The 17592-nt window shown below is 41.0% G+C and overlaps 1 protein-coding gene across 1 annotated transcript in view; it reads right to left on the bottom strand.

Moving 5' to 3' along the window:
* csmd2 (CUB and Sushi multiple domains 2) overlaps positions 1 to 17592 on the bottom strand; it is a 605906-nt gene that overhangs the window by 168645 nt on the left and 419669 nt on the right. The window contains exon 35 of the mRNA XM_060847269.1: positions 11116 to 11232. Coding sequence (XP_060703252.1) covers positions 11116 to 11232 — 117 coding nt within the window. The remainder of the gene's footprint in view (positions 1 to 11115; positions 11233 to 17592) is intronic.

Genomic DNA, 17592 nt, shown 5'->3' with positions numbered 1-17592 from the left:
GCATGCATGAGTTGGATTGAATGATCTTTTTCCATGCTGTAAATCTTGATGACTCTGTAACTAAAATGACAACATCTGATTAAAATATCAATCTTAGCAGCCTACTTGAAATGCATTTCTCTTGATATTGAGTAGATTCAGAATATTTTAACCTCTGTTCCTTTCTGAAACAGAATGCTATTGCTATCCCAAATCACGTATGAATAATAGCCATGAAGGTTTTGGTTCATGTGGTAGCACAGACAGCCGACAGCATAAAGAGGAAAACTGGAAGGACTTACTCTTAAGGCCACTTTTGTTTTATTTTACGTCTCCCTAGCAGCACTAATTAGTTTCGTTTGTTGAAACAGATCAATAACTGTATCAGAGCAGGGGGGTATATGTGAACAAATAAAGCATTGTAAACATTACTTTGTAGGCAGACAATTCTCAAAAACACTCTGCAAGCTTTTGAGAATATGTTAAAATTCAGTAAAGTAATTCACAAACAAGAACCTCTCTGATGAAAATGAGGCATCGTACAGAAAACTTGAAGAGGCATCAGTCTGTGAAAAATTGTTTGTTAAATCTTCCTTTGTTAATCAAAAACAGGGAACTCAATGGCATCAATTATATCAAAACACATCACCAAGCTTGCCTACTTGTGATGTTTCAATGAACACAAGGCATAGCACTTTTCCTTTCTCAACAAAAAAAATGTCACATACACTTTTAATGTGCTATTGTTGCTGCTTCTTGCTCTTTTCAGTTGCTGCTCTTACATCATCTCCAGCAATTGTCATCAATAAGTCAGTATGACAGCTGAAATTTTAGGTTTAAATATGTGGAAGTATTTTGTAAAATGTCAATTGATACTTTGCTAAGACAGATTACAGATAAGAGAAGCAAACAACGAAAGAAACTGAGAAAGCGAGAAATGCCAGATGCAACACAACCCAAAGGCAAGTTTAGATTTTTGTTGGGATCTAAGTGAGATGCTGGGGGTCGGTATTTCAGACATTAACAACCTAAGAGATAGGAGAAGATTATTCAGCCCATGGGCAAGCTCCATCACTGATTTGGATCATGGCTGATACGCATCTCATTTCTATTGTCTTGCTCTTACTCTTTATTCCTTGAGAAGGAACACAAATCTATGATTGAATGTTCTCAATGACTTGGCAGTCTTTCATCTTTTGAGTGGACAAGAAAAGAGTTCCAAACTAGTACTTAATTCTGTACTGAAAACCTTAATAATGAATACTTTGTTAGAAAGGAACCTCTTCCTTGCATCTGTAAATGATCTGTCCTTTGAACAGAAACAGCCATTTTCTCAAGGATGGACATTCCACAGAGAAATCCCTACAGTGTAGGAACAGGCCATTCAGCCCAACAAGTCCACACCAATCCCCTCAAACAGCATTCTTAAGACCATAAGAGATAGGAGCAGAAATTAGGCCATTCAGCCCATCAAGTCTGCCCTGCCATTCAGTCATGGCTGTTAAGTTTCTCAATCCCATTCCTCCATTTTCTTCCTGTAACCCTTGATCCCCTTGACACTCAAGAAGCTATCTCTCTCAGTCTTAAATATACTCAATGACCTGGCCTCCACAATCTTCTGTGGTGATGAATTCCATCGAATCACCATTCTCTGGCTGAAGACGTTTCTCCTTATCTCTGTCCTAAAAGGTCTTCCCTTTACTCTAAGGCTATGCCCATGGGTCCTTCCAATGGAAATCTCTTGCTAACATCGAATCCGTCCAGGTCAATCAATATTCTATATGTTTCAATTTGATCCCCCCTCATCCTTCTAAACTCCATTGAGTATAAACCCAGAGTCCTCAAACATTCTACATATGTTAAGCTTTTCATTCCTGGGACTATTCTCGTGAACCTACTCTGAATCTGCTCCAGGGCCAATACATCGTTCCAGAGGTATGGGGCCCAAAACTGTGCACAATACTCCAAATGTGCTCTGACCAGAACCTTATAGAGCCTCAGATGTGCATCCCTGCTTTTATATCTGAGTCCTCTCAAAATAAATGCCAACATTGCATTTGCCTTCCTAATTACTGACTCAACCTGCAAACTTACCTTGAGAGAATCTTGGACGAGAACTCCTAAGTTTCTTTGCACTTCAGACTTCTGAATTTTCTCCCCATTTAGAAAATAGTCCATGCTTCCATTCTTCCAACCAAAGTGCATGACCTCACACTTTCCCACATTGTATTCCATCTGCCACTTCTTTGCCCACTGTCCTAACTTGTCCAACTCCTTTTGCAGCCTCCTGCCTCCTCAATGCTACCTGTCCCTCTACCGATCTTTGTATCACCTGCAAACTTAGCCAAAATGCCCTCAGTTCCTTCATCTAGATCGTTAATGTATAAAGTGAAAATCTGTGGTCCCAACAGTGAGCCTTGCAGAACACCACTTATCACTGGATGCCATCCTGAGAAGAACCCTTTTATCCCCACTCTCTGCTTTCTGCCAGACAGCCAAACTTCTATGTAGAACCTATGCTAGCACCTTGCATGTGACAGCATAACCCCTTATCTTACTCAGTGACCTCCTATGCAGTATCTTGTCAAAGGCCTTTTGACGTCCAGGTAGATAACATCCATTGGCTCTCCTTGGTTTAATCTGCTCATTACCTCCTCAATAAAATTCTGACAGATCCCACTCAGACTCAAACTCCTGCAACCCCATTCCTGTAACCCTGCACTCCCCATCCCTAAACCACCAAACCTACACATCCCTGGACACTATGGGCAATTTAGCATAGCCAATCCAACTAGCCTGCAAACCTTTGTACTGGGGGAGGAAACTGAAGCACCCGGAGGAAACCCACGCAGACAGGGGGAGAGTATGCAAGCTCCGTACAGTCGGCTAAGGCTGGAATTGAACCTGGGTCCCTAGCATTGAGAGGTAACAATGCTAACTACTGTGCCACCCCATTTTTTTTGCTTTGCTTCGTACATCCTCTTCTTATTTAATAACTCTCTATCTTCCACATTCTCAAGTGTGGCAATTAAATTACTTGAATAGATCCACTATTTTATCCTGCTGGTTCATTTAAATCACAGAAACCAAGCAGAATTGCAAACATGACAGTTTTTATTTTACAGAGTTGATCGTCTCCCACACCTCGTGCAGATCTTATAATCTCAGGTGCTGAATATTTGTATACTACAGTCTGTATACCAATCCGCTTTGGGTTCCAGGGATTTATCATTAAAATAGCTCTTAAGCTGTTTTAGCTTTGCCGTTTACTTCACTGCATGCCCATTTGGTCACCTTCTGATGTGTTTACGCAGGAATGTCAAAGGTTTTCTTATTTACCTTTCCATACAGTGTCACATGACTGCAACAATGAATTCTTCCACGCAAACTTTTCTTTACTCAGCCCTGCCAGTAACAGTGGTGGACTCTCCCTCTTTATGGGCATTTAAATGGGGCATTGGACAGGCATATGGAGGAAAGTGGGCTGGTGGAGGTTAGGTGGGCTTGGATCGCTGCAACATTGAGGGCCAAAGGGCCTGTACTGCGCTGTATTTTTCTATGTTCTATAAACAGAAAATGAATTCTAATTCTAATTTGCACCGCTAGTTCAATTTGGGGCAGAGAATTATGTAGTCAAATCAATCACTTCAATCAGGTTGCCAAAATGTGAAGTATTTTACTAAATTATACATTTTCAACTTCTCATTTAACACAGACCAGGTGTTGTTCTTTCAATCTGTCAATGTGTGATATTTTGCGTCGAGCGCAGCAGCTATGATGAGTAGAAAATTCAAATATAAACCACAGCAGGAAGTTGCTTTTCTGTTCAGATCTGATAACTTGGATTTGAATAACAAACTTGTTATTAATTCTGATGTACAATTATATTGTCTATCAATTTATCATGATGGAACAAATACAAGCACAAGATATATAATGGGGTTCAGTTAGCTCTGTTACCAAGTCAGTTTGGTCAGACAAATAGCTAGCCACTCATATGGAAAACAGCTGGTATAGACATGTTGGCATACCATATATACTTGAGTTAAAAATCACACAACACCAGGTAATAGTCCAACAGGTTTAATTGGAAGCACACTAGTTTTCGGAGCGACGCTCCTTCATCAGGTGATTGTGAAGGGCTCGATCGTAACACAGAATTTATAGTAAAAACGTGCAGTGTGATGTAACTGAAATTATACATTGAACCAAATCATACATACTTGAGCAATAGTCAAACTTTTTGACTACTTTTTAAGGTTAAATTTATGGAGTCGACTATTACATGGATACTACTTTTGAAATGTTGAAATTTAAGCCCAAATGATGCCAAAATTAGCAGAAGCACAATTGATATCTAAATGAATAAAAAAAGACAAATTATGGTAATTCTGAAAACCTGGAGAGTAGCACAAAAACCAGCGGACTGGAAGATTGGGAGCAGAGTAGAATATGGGCAAACTGGAAAGCTGGAGCAGAATGTGACGGCTGGTATACTGACTTTTTCCACAAGATATGTAGAAAATTCCAGATTATTTGGCCAAACATAAGAGGGTTGACTTTTACATGAGATCGACTATTACTCGAGTATATACGGTGTTTGTGTCACAGGCGAAACTGTCAATCTATCCACATGAAATATTCCCTTGAAAGTCAAACTTGAGTCTGCCTTGAGATTTAGAGATCATGTTAACTGAACAAATGTGTCCATTTTAGATCAAAACCTTTCTACTAGAGCACATACTCCACAGATCTGAACAAAAGAGTATTTTTCCAGTTGTATGGAAAGGACATCCTGTCCTTAGGTAGTCCAAAGATTCAATGAATTACTTAAATATAGTTACTGTTGTTTGATGAGTGAACACAACAGTCACATTCAAAGCAACATTTTACAAAGAATAAAGTTGGAAACAACCAACTAGTTTGTTTTTCCAATGTTGGTTGAGGGCTGAATGTTGATCAACAAACCAGGAAAAATCTGTTTCCCTTCAAATGGTGCCAATTCGTATGTCAACCCTAGAGTTAGACCTTGGTGCAAAATTCTTCTGACAGTGGTGCTTTCTTCATTTTGCACTGATGTTTCAGCCTGGCTAATGTGCTCAAGTTCTAGAATGGGACATGGTTATACAAGCTGTGCAGATGACTGCTACCACTGGTGAGAAAAACAAAACCTGTCTAAATCATGGTGTTAATATGACAGAATGACACTTTTAACATATCATGCATTTGTCAGATCATAACCAATGAACATCAATTCCTATGTTCAGACAACAATTGAAATTTACCATTTGAACAAAACGGAAGATCTGAGACATAGATTATTTTGCGGTGTCCAGATTACTGTTGAACACAGAAATTTTGAACAAGTCACAATGTGACCATTTCTGTCCTTTCTAATAATATATTGCCAACAGATAGATCTCAAGTTCTCATTTGGGTTCTACCTATCTAATAGGAATTTCTGTGAGGCAGAACTTACATGATTAAATAAAGTAGCAAGCATGCAACACTCTAACAGCTAACATTAACACATAAAATTAATGCAAGGCACATTTAAGATGACGACTTGGTTCTGAATGGGAAATGAAGAGAAATCAGCTAGAAGCATTTCACAGAATTAATTTTCAATATCTTGGGATATAATCATTTGTGCATGATATTTAAATCTGTTTGGAATGATTAAGCTAGACTAAATCAATAGGTTGCAAATCAAGTTAGACAGATTAGATAGCAGAGCTGCTCTGTTCAGCTCTGTTTAAAAATTGTGGCAGGTCCAGATTGGGAATGTTAGCTCAGGAGCAAGTGTTGAGTTTGCTCCAGGGTTCCTGTGAAGCTCAACACAAGCTGGAGGAAGACAAGTCATTTTGGTACTTTTCGGCCTTTGGGGCTCAGCGTTGAGCTTAGCAACTTCAGAGTGTGTCTTCCGTTATGACACTGCCTCCCCTTCACCCATCCTCCCTATCTCACCTTTTGCTATATTTTGTTTTTGCCTTTTTGACTTTGCTTTTCAGGAAAACACCCCGAGTTTCACTTGCTCACACCTATTAATTTCACCTATTTTACATTTCTATCACTCCATTACCATCATTGACACTCCTTTATGTTTTGCTTCCGGCACACTCACTCATTCTGTTCCACTCACTTCACTTACTTGTTTGTCCACAGCATAAAACCCACAACTTCTTAACTGCTTTCACTTTTGAAGAATCATCATATCGGGACTCGAAATATTAACTATTTCTCTCTCCACAGCTACTGGCAGACAGGCTGATTTTATCCAGCACTTTTTGTTTCTTAGATGGCACTTGAGCTTCTTCACAAATCAGTGTCATTGGTCATGCAGAGTCATGCACTCATCGCATAATCCATCACAAATATGCCTGAAATAGAGCTTTGAGCTTCAGGTGGAGCTGAAGTGGCAGATGTTCTCAGTCAGTTTAATCAACAAAGTGCATCCATCCTGTCCGATCTACATTTGCATCACCAACAAACTCTAGGGAGGGTCAAGTATAAATGTCAGCTCCATGGAACATCAAACCATGGATTGAATTTTACAATGCCATCAATGTCATTTCTAATAGAAGGAAGCCACTGGAAATGAAGTTTTTTTTTGAGAAAAAGTCTTCCCTGAACCTTTTGAAAGAATTAATTACAAATTTGCAAACTTAAATGATGATATTTAGCAGAAGTCTCACAATCGCAAAAGGATTGAGACAATCCTGTATTCTTAGAAAATACTCGACCATTTGATTTGATCACCCATGTCCAAACTGTTCTATGGGCCTTGGCTTCATTTTTGTTTAGTTATCTATCCAACTCCATCAATAATGTAAACTTGTGTGTGGTGAAAGGATTCCAGCATTGAATGTTTCTGATACTTTCTGATACATATTATGATTGTTGAATAATCATTAATTTGCCTGAACTATATGCAACATGAAGATGTTTCTATATAAATATATTCCAGCACAATAAAGAGTGAAACTTTCTTTCACCTGTGTTGACATGGGAATGATTGGGTGCATTGACAATTTGTAATCTGATCATGACTCATGTTTCATTTTTTGGCATTGAACTTATCAAGTGCATTAAGATAAATTAGCAAAAAAAAATCAACAATGCTTCCACTACCCAACTGAAACTTAAAGAGACACACAGCACAATGACAATGTAAAATCTTGTTTAGTCTATCGGGAGAGGCTCAATAGACAGGGGTTATTTTCCTGAAGCATCAGAGGCTGAGGGGTGACCTCGTAGAGGTTCATAAACTCATGAGGGGCATGGATAGGGTAAATTGACAAGTTCTTTTCCCCAGGGTGGGGGAGTCCATAATGAGAGGACATAAATTTAAGATGAAATGGGAAAGATTTATAAGGGATCTAAAGGGCAACTTTTCATGCAGAGGGCGTTGTATGGATGGAATGAACTGCCAGGGGAAGTGGGGGAGGCTAGTACAATTACAACATTTAAAAGGCATCTGGATGGATATATGAACAGGAAGAGTTTAGGGGGATATGGGCCAAATGCTGGCAAATAGGACTAGATTTATTAATAACTTGGAGGTGCACTGGGGTGGACAAATTTAAAAATCATACAACACCAGGTTATAGTCCAACAGGTTTATTTGGAAGGACTAGCTTTCGGAGCACTGTTCCTTCATCAGGTGGTTGTGGAGGTTAAGATCATATTCACAGAGTTTATAGCCAAAGAAATCTAATGTCATAGAGATATGACACAGTAAACAATCTTAGATTTTTAAAAAATCATCTTTTATAATAGGATATGCTGGTTTCTGTTCTTTGATATGTCAATCCCAGAATGTTTTTCAAATTACATTCTCAAGTTAGCTCAGGCTTTTAAAAAAAACAGATGTCCCAATGCTATGTCAGACTGACAAACCCTCTGTATGGTTTTACAGAATTTTACGTGGATTCATGCAGTTTTTGAGCCAAATAAAATGTGATTCTGCAAAAACAAGTTCACCCCATAAGGTTTTATGTGTGCGCATGTAGGAACGACAGATTGAGTGTGTGCGTGTGGGTGAGAGTACGTGATAGAGTGTGCGTGTATATATGTGCGTGTGTAAGCTTGGTAAAGTGTGAGTGTGATGGGATATGTGGGAGAGGGCGCGTGTATTGGTGTGAGTGTGGGGGATGTATGTGTCCGTCTATGAGAGAGAGAGAGAGAGAGAGAGAAAGAGAGAGAGAGAGTGTGTGTGTGTGTGTGTGTGCATGCACGAGAGAGAGAGTGTATAGTGCAGTGGGGTCACCTGTAGTGTGACATGAACCCAATGTCCCAGTTGAGGCCATCCTCTTGGGTACTAAACTTTGCTATCAGCTTCTGGTCAGACATTCTGTGTTGATGTTTGTCCCAAAGTCCGCTTTGGAGGATGGTCACCCGAAGGTCCAAAGCTGAATGCCATAAAGTCATAGAGATGTACAGCACGAAAACAGACACTTCGGTCCAACTGATCCATGCTGACCAGATATCTCAACCCAATCTAGTCCCATCCGGCCCATATCCCTCCAAACCTTTCTCGATTCATATACCCAACCACATACCTTTTAAATGTTGCAATTATACTAGCCTCCACTACTTTCTCTGGCAGCTCATTCTACGAACGCACCACCCTCTGCATGAAAAAGCTGCCCCTTAGGTCTCTTTTATATCTTTCCCCTCTCACCCTAAACCTATGCCGTCTAGTTCTGGACTCCCCCATCCCAGGGAAAAGAACTTGTCTATTTATCTATCTTTGCCCTTCATAATTTTATAAACCTCTATAAGGTCACCCCTCAGCCTTCAACGCTCCAGGGAAAACAGCCCCAACCAGTTCAACCTCTCCTTATAGCTCAAATCCTCCAACCATGGCAACATCTTTGCAAATCTTTTCTGAACCCTTTAAAATTTCACAACATCTTTCTGATAGGAAGGAACCTAGGACTTTACCATTAAGTGTATAAGTCCTGCTAAGATTTGCTTTCCCAAAATGCCGCACCTTGAATTTATCTAAATTACACTCCATCTGCTACTTCTCAGCCCATTGGCCCATCTGATTAAGATCCCGTTGTAATCTGAGGTAACTTCTTTACTGTCCACTACACCTCCAATTTTGGTGTCACCTGCAAACTTACTAACTATACCTCTTAAGCTCACATCCAAAATATTTATACAAATGATGAAAAATGGTGGACCTAGCACCGATCCTTGTGGCACTCCACTGGTCACAGGTCTCCGGTCTGAAAAACAACCCTCCACCACCAACCTCTGTCTTCTACCTTTGAGCCAGTTCTGTATCCAAATGGCTAGTTCTCCCTGTATTCCATGAGATCTAACCTTGCTAACCAGTCTCCCGTGGGGAACTTTGTCGAATGCCTTACTGAAGTCCATATAGATCACATCTACCACTCTGCCCTCATCAATCCTCTTTGTTACTTCTTCAAAAAACTCAATCAACTGAGAGGGAACACTCCTGCCTGGTGATTGTTGAGCAGTGTCCATTCATCCATTGCTAAACCATCTGCTTGATCTCATTAATATACCGTGCCTCAGGGCAGCCTTGCCTGCAGTGTATGAAACAGACCAAGATGGCCGAATCACACGAGTAATCACTGTGTACATAGTGAGAGGTGTCCCAAAACTCTGACATGTCTTGCAGCTGCTGCTGTGGCAGGGTTATATGGTGTTGTTGTCCTGAAAGCTGGGCAGTTTGCAATGAACGATGATCTGTTTGAGGTTTGGGGGTTGTTTAAAGGTAAGAAGTGAAGCCTTAGGGAAAGTCTTGGTGTGGTGACCATCTTCATCGATAATGTATTGCAGGCTGCAAAGAACATGGTGCTGTCGTTCTGCTCCTGGAAGTACTGGACAATGAAGGGTACCCTGTCGGTTGCAGCATGTGTCTATCTCCTGAGGAGGTCATTATGGTTTCTCACTGGGGCAAGACAGAACTGGCAGTCAATGAATTGAGCATCGCACCTCAGGGTGCTACACTTCCCTAGCTTCCACCCAAAACATATTAAAACAGCCATTCCCTACGGACAACCCATACGCATACACAGGATCTGTTTGGATGAGCAGGAATGTGACAGACACCTGAAGGTGCTCAAGGATGCCCTCATGAGAACATGGTATGATGCTCAGCTCAGCCATCACCAGTTCTGATATGCCACATCGAGAAACCGTAATGACCTCCTCGGGAGGCAGGCATGGGCTGCAATCGACAGAGGATCCTTTGTTGCCCAGTACTTCCTGGGAGTGGCTGAGCATAAGCTGATCACAAAGTCTGGTATCATGGGATTGGCCTCAACAGGACCTTGGGTTCATGCCATACTACAGGTGACCCCACTGCAAAATACACTCTATCTCTCTCTCTCTCTCACGCACACACTCTCTCTCTGTCATATGCACACATATACACCCCCTGCACTCAAACCAATACACGCACCCTCTCACACATACCCCACCACACACACACACACACACACACTTTACCAAGCTTACACACACACATATATACATGCACAATCCATCACGTGCACACACACCCACACGCACACACACAATCTGTCGCTCCTACATGCGCACACGTAAAAGCTTATGGGGTGAATTTGTTTTCGCAGAATCACATTTTATTTGGCTCAAAAACTGCATGAGTCCACATAAAACTCTGTAAAACTATACAGAGGGGTTATCAGTCTGACATAGCATTGGCACAGAGACAGACTTCACACCTGTTTTTTTAAAACCCTGAGCTAACTTGAGATATATCCCATTATAAAAGTGAAAGTTTTAATCTAAGATCGTTTACTGGATCACATTTCCATGACACTGGACTCCCTTGGCTATAAATTCTGAGAGCATGATCTTCACCTCCACAACCATCTGATGAAGGAACGGTGCTCTGAAAGCTAGTGCTTCCAAATAAACTTATTGGACTATAACCTGGTGTTGTATGATTCTTTGCTAATTTTATTTCATATATCTTGCATAGGTGAGTTGGACTAAAGGGTCTGCTTCTGTGCTGTATATCTCTATGCCCCGATGTTGAAATTCAAGAGACACATCACTATGTCCAAAAGCAACACTACTCAATGACGGCAAATTAGATGTAGTTTCCTTTTGGTTCACCATGCAACTTACCATATCCAACCTCTAACGAAATTCTCCAAACGCAATCCATGTAACTGGGATAATTTCCTGGAAAACCTGGACTCAGGATCACATCACTGGTATCCGTGGAAGTCCCTCCACATTGTGCTGGAATAAAATTCAAAACGTGCATAAAAATCAAATATTACTAAGTAAAACCACTTGTCTACTGTACAGAGCAAAGGAAAGAAGAGGCTGAAACTTGATCATGTTACTTTGTATTTTACTGACATATAATGGGCATAAGGGCCAACACTGGGGACCAAACTCGCAAATCAGTAAAACGCTTAAGTTTGGATTGGACCTAGCCACAGAGTGCTCCAGAAAGCATCTCCAGGATACCCGCTCAACCAACTCCACCACGCCATAGGCAAACACTTCAAATCCCCCTCCCACTCGGCCAATTACAGGTCCTGGGCCTCCTCCATCGCCACTCCTTAAGCACCTGAAGCCTGGAGGAACAACGCCTCATCTTCTGACTCGGGACCCTCCAACCCATGGAATCAATGTGGATTTCCTCACTTCCCCTCCCCTCCCCTTATTTCAGATCCAACCCTCCAACTTGACCTCTCCTACCTGTCCATTTTCCTTCCCACCTATCCGCTCCAGACTCCTCCCTGACCTATCACCATTACCCCCATCTCCATCTGCCTCTCGCACTCGAAGCCACCTTACCCTCAGCAGCCCCCCTCCTCCCCCGCACCACCCCTCCCATTAATTCACCACCCCTTCGGCTCACAGCCTCATTCCTGATAAAGGGCTTTTGCATGAAACGTCAATTCTCCTGCTCGTCAGATGCTGCCTGACCTGCGGTGCTTTTCTAATACTACACTCTCGACTCTAATCTCCAGCATCTGCAGTCCTCACTTTTGTCTAACATGCAACATTACGCTGGTGACTACATAAACAGGCATCAAGCCTCTTGAATGTGTTCATGAGGGACCAGATGTCTCGTTTTAACCCCCCGTGTGAGACTGGATATTGAAGCTATTGAGACAGCCTGCTCTGTGCAGAAGGCATCAGTATTAACAAGAGGTAAACTTTTTAAAAAATGCTGAAATATAATTGTGAAAACAAAAGATATGTGAATGATCCTCTGGCTTCGTGTAATCCAGATCAATGGTCTCTTACCACCCTCAGCCCTTGGAACCACTACAGCACCACAGGCTTCGTCAGCTTTATTTTTCACCTTCAGATCAAAGGAACAGGGAAAACCTTCAAATGAGTTATTAAGGCCTAAATTCAAAGACAGCCTTGGGCCTTAAATTCATAGATTATAAAACCACGTCACTACCTTCTGACCAGATTGTGACACCAATCGAGTTCTACCCTGAGAATCATTATATTTACGCTCAGAAGTAGAATGGAAGGAGCAAAAAAATTCTCACCTTCCCAATGTTAATAAAAAAGTGTTAGCGTGTGTTTCAGTGGTGAACAAGTTTCTAACGAGCATTTTCTTTTCACTGCAATTAGTAATCACAAGACCTTCATCCCATTTGTATTTACTGAGATTTTAAAGTTACTGTTCATTCATTGGATCATAATTGATTATTTAAGAATCAACAATGATGTCATTGGTCTCAAGTTATATGTAGGTCAGACCAGGGAAAGTTGGCAGATTAGGGAACCTGGTGAGCTTTTATGACAAGCAGTGGTCACATGGTCACTAATACGGCATCTTTTAATTTTAGAGTTTATTAAGTCCAAAATTCACCATCTGTCACAGTGGGTTTGACAGACAGAGATCTGATGTTAACATTGGACAAGTCAGAGGAACAAAATCCCTCAGTGTGGAAGCAGGCCATTCAGCCCATTTAGTCCACATCAACATTACGAAGAGCATCCCATCTCGACCCAGTCCCAACCCTATCCCTGTAACCCCAAATACCCCATGGCTAAACCACCAAACCAATAGACCTTTGGTGCCCAAGTTATGGGTTTTCCCGTAATTAAAAAAAATCCTGATCCTTCTCAACAGAAAGCAAGCAGCTAATGTTTCTCAATATTCACTCTGCCCATTGTAATAGTCTCACATTGCAAACAAATCCTCATTTTCACCCCCTGCAACTCCCTTTCATACTATTTCTTTTTGTAAAATCACAGCTCCAGAAATACTGTTAAATATCTCCTACAAACAAAGCAAAATTCAGATGCCACTAGCTCAAAATCCAAACTCCAAAATAAAAGATACCATATATAGGCAAATAATAGTTGAATGTTGTTGTCTACTTTTTAAGGTTAAATTTAAGTGGTTGACTATTACATGGAAACTACTTTTGAGTGGCTGAAATTCATGCCCATCAAAATTCATACTGTATCATTAGTAGAAGCCCAATTGATTTTTAAACAGGTAAAGAAAAAAATACAACAAATTGTGGTAATTCTGAAAACACACAGCAGCGCGCGACAGCCAGCAGACCCGAAGACCCGGAGCAGAGCATGGTGGCTGGCAGACTGGAAACTGGATCAGAGTGCGATGGCTGCTATACTGACTCATAAATGTTGATCTGTTATCTGTGAAGACCTAGGGTTAACTTTTACGTGAGACATATGGAAAATTCCAGATTTTTTTGCCAAATATTGATGGTTGAGTTTTACGAGATTGAGTATTACTTGAGTATATATGGTATTAGAATACATATAAATCATAAAACTTACATCATAACAGGTTGACAAATCCTTAGGCTAAGTTATTGCGGAGCAACCTTAAGATTGATCTGAAAGTTGTCACAAACATAAAATACAACCTGCAGAATCTAACAGGTGCTGCACAGTTTTAACAAGCACACCAAAATGCTGCATGTACAAAACAGATGAGGAAAGAACAATTTCTGCTATATGCCACCAATGGATGGAACATTCACCTGGATCCTGCATCACACTGAGTACCCAAAACTGAGGAGCAGCCGTTCAGCTGAGAGACCATCCTCCCTCCATCCTGTCATCATACATTCCCCTTCACAAAGAAGTTGGTAAACTCCACTATTTATCCATTTGGGACAGCGAGGGATAATCTCAATTTTAATTGATTCAGAAAAGTCTTATGCACAATCATTGCTTATTATGAATCTGTTCACTAACTCTAGTTCAAGGTGTAAACAGGATTTAAATTCCAAAGGAAATTTTAAACTTTAGTTAATACACAATTATTCATTTAAGAAATAAAGCACAAGTCCTTTAGCATGCAAGATTATTACTCCATTTCTGGTGGTTTTGCTTGGTCAGAGGATGAAACATAATTGTCTCTTATAGCCCATCAGGTATGTAAGGGTTTTATAAAGCTACATGCATTTAATCCAATTCTGAATCACGTCAGTGGTAACGGGTCTTTGAAGGTAGAAGCACCAACCTAAAAGCTACCCTGTGCCTGCGTTTGTCTTTTTTTGTTTAGACAAATATGTCACCCTTTCTCCCACTGCCTTGAATATCTGAATTAGTGAGCATGATTTCAGCACTACTCATTGAAAAACATTCATCGTGCGATGTTTTGGTACTCAGCTACACATCCATCCTTGAAAAAAAAATTAATTCAATTTTATTCTTTCTTTATATTTATCTCATGTCACCATTTGTAAATGATGTGATTCAATAACAGGACTTTGCCATCCATCACTGTTCAATAAGACAGCCCACCATCAATAACTGAAAATTGAAATACAAAAAGTAATCTCTTTATTCATACAGATTGCAATATATTAAACCATCACAGGGTACACTGCTGTTAGGAGGAAATGCAGGCGGTTTCCAAGGACCAAGGGGAGGAGACCCCTAGTGTCAATAGGTGAGCAGTGAGGAGGAACCACATCATTCACAAGCCAACTTTGGTTTTCTATCTGCCCTCCTGTTATTGATGCTTTATTCTTGAGTAATTCTTTATTCAGCATTTCACATTGAAACTCCAGCAAATAGGCACACAGGCAGTAAAGATGTCTATCGCATCTCCCAGTTTTCATGTCACCGGAGCCACAAGCCAAGTCCACCTCCAACAGTGCTTCAGATGCTACTAGCCAGTAACTACCCCATATACCATGGTTATCGAAACTCGACATGTGACTAAGAGGAAAGGGAGGCTTGCTCTTGTTTCGCAGGGAACTGGAATTGTTGGTAGACTCAATGGATGAAAGATGGACAGTTGTTTTTCTCAAGCCCCATGTGGTGAATAAAATGTGATGCTCAGTAATGTAGAAAGTTATCAATGATCCTGGGTTCCATCTTCTCTGTGACCTCACACGCACAAGGCTATTACTTGTTCAAACACTTACTGGACATGTCTCTCACCAAGACTCTCAGACTACAGCCCTTATTATTACAGACATCATGTCCATTCAACAGCTCTTGCCACCTCTTCCACTCAATCCACAACCAAGTCCTCTGCACTTCCTGCTCACTCACTGGGAATATCTCATCATCTCTCCAGTGTCTCCACTAACTGCTTTTGCATCCACTTCAAGCATACTCATTACCTCTTTTTGCCTCAATGCAGGAAAAACTTGAGACTGATGTCTCAATAGCACCCTAAATGGTGCACTTGTAATCCCAGATTGATTAAACTTGACCTGCAAAACTGACCACAGCCCAATCCCTGAAATGGAAACAAGCTCTGATAATTTCATTTTTCACACAGTGAATAGTTTGGTTATGGAATGCAGTGCCTGGAAATATGATGGGGACACATTCAATTGAGGCATTCAGATTGAAATGGCGTGGAAGGATGTGGGTAAAGGCACTAGATTGACATGAGGAAATACTACTAGAGCAGGCATAATGGGCCTCCATCAGTGCTATAACAATTCTGTGTATCTGTGAAGGCTGGTAACCGTCACTTAAGGACCACAACTTGCCACTGTTGTGATTTAACTGGTACGAAAAACCCGTGCCAAGCAACCAGTGCGGCTGGTCTCCCTGTGAGATTCGTATCAGGCAGAGTGGGGCATCCTTCCCTGTGCCCACTGGAAGGAACCTGAAGGTCTTGGCGTGGGAAAGAGGGATTCCACTTCATGGGGCATTGGCATCACTTTTGGAATGGGGGGATATGTACCGTTGGGACGGTCTCCACCTGAACCGATCAGGTACCAATGTTCTAGCGAGGATAAATAGGGTGGACAGTAGGACTTTCAACTTCTGAGTTGGGGGGAAGGGAAAGTGAAAGCAACAGGGAGTATGGCATTAAATGGAAAGATAAGCAGCAGGATTGCATGTGTCCAGGCGGATTTTAAATTGAGGCAGACTGAGAATGCAGAAAAAAGCAAGGATAACTTAGGACGTCATATGACTTCCAATATCTCTAATGATAAGAAAGTTAGCATTAAGGCACTTTACCTGAATGCTCGTAGCATTCATAACAAAGCAGATGAACTAATGGCACAGATAATAGTGAATGATTATGATGTGGTAGGCATCACAGAGACTTGGTTACAGGGGGGTCAGGACTGGCAGTTAAACCTCCATGGTTTTTCAACTTATCAAAAAGACAGGGAGGTGGGCAGAGAGGGTGGGGTTGCCTTGTTAGTTAAGAACAAAATTAAATCTATGGCATTGAATGACATAGCGTCGGATGATGTGGAGTCTATGTGGATGGAATTGAGGAACCACAAAGGCAAAAAAAACCATAATTGGAGTTGTGTATAGACCTCCTAACAGTGGTCAGGACCAGGGACGCAACATGTACCGGGAAATAGAGAAGGCATGTCAGAAAGGCAAGGTCACATTGATCATGGAAGACTTAAATATGCAGGTGGACTGGGTAAATAATGTTGCTAGTGGATCCAAAGAAAGGGAATTCATGGAATGCTTACAGGATGGCTTTTAGGAACAGCTTTTCATGGAGCCCACAATGGAGCAAGCTATTCTGGGCCTATTGCATTGCAATGAACCAGACTCTATAAAAGATCTTAAAGTAAGGAACCCTTAGGAAGTAGCGATCATAATATGGTAGAGTTCAGTCTGTAGTTTGAAAGAGAGAAGGCAAAATCGGATGTAATGGTGTTACAGTTAAATAAAGGTAATTATGAGGGCATGAGAGAGGAACTGGCAAAAATAGACTGGAAGCAGAGGCTAACCAGGAAGACAGTAGAGCAAAAATGGCAGGAGTTTGTGGGTATAATTGAGGACACTGTACAGAGGTTCATCCCCAAGAAAAGAAAGATTATCCGGGGAGGGATTAGACAACCATGGCTGACAAAGGAAGTCAGGAAATGTATTAAAGAAAAAGAGAGATCCTATAAAGTGGCTAAGAACAGTGGGAAATCAGAAGATTGGGAAGGATACAAAAACAAGCAGAGGATAACAAAGAGTCTAACAAGAAATGAGAGGATCAAATATGAAGGTAGGCTAACCAGTAATATTAGAAATGATAGTAAAAGTTTCTTTCAGTACATAAGAAATAAACGACAGGCAAAAGTAGACATTGGGCCACTTCAAACTGATGCAGAAAGCCTAGTGATGGGAAATAAGGAAATAGTAGGAGAA

The sequence above is a fragment of the Hemiscyllium ocellatum genome, chromosome 30 (genome assembly GCF_020745735.1).
Source record: "Hemiscyllium ocellatum isolate sHemOce1 chromosome 30, sHemOce1.pat.X.cur, whole genome shotgun sequence".
NCBI classification, from domain to species: Eukaryota; Metazoa; Chordata; class Chondrichthyes; order Orectolobiformes; family Hemiscylliidae; genus Hemiscyllium; species Hemiscyllium ocellatum.
This window is presented reverse-complemented; position numbering and strand designations above follow the sequence as displayed.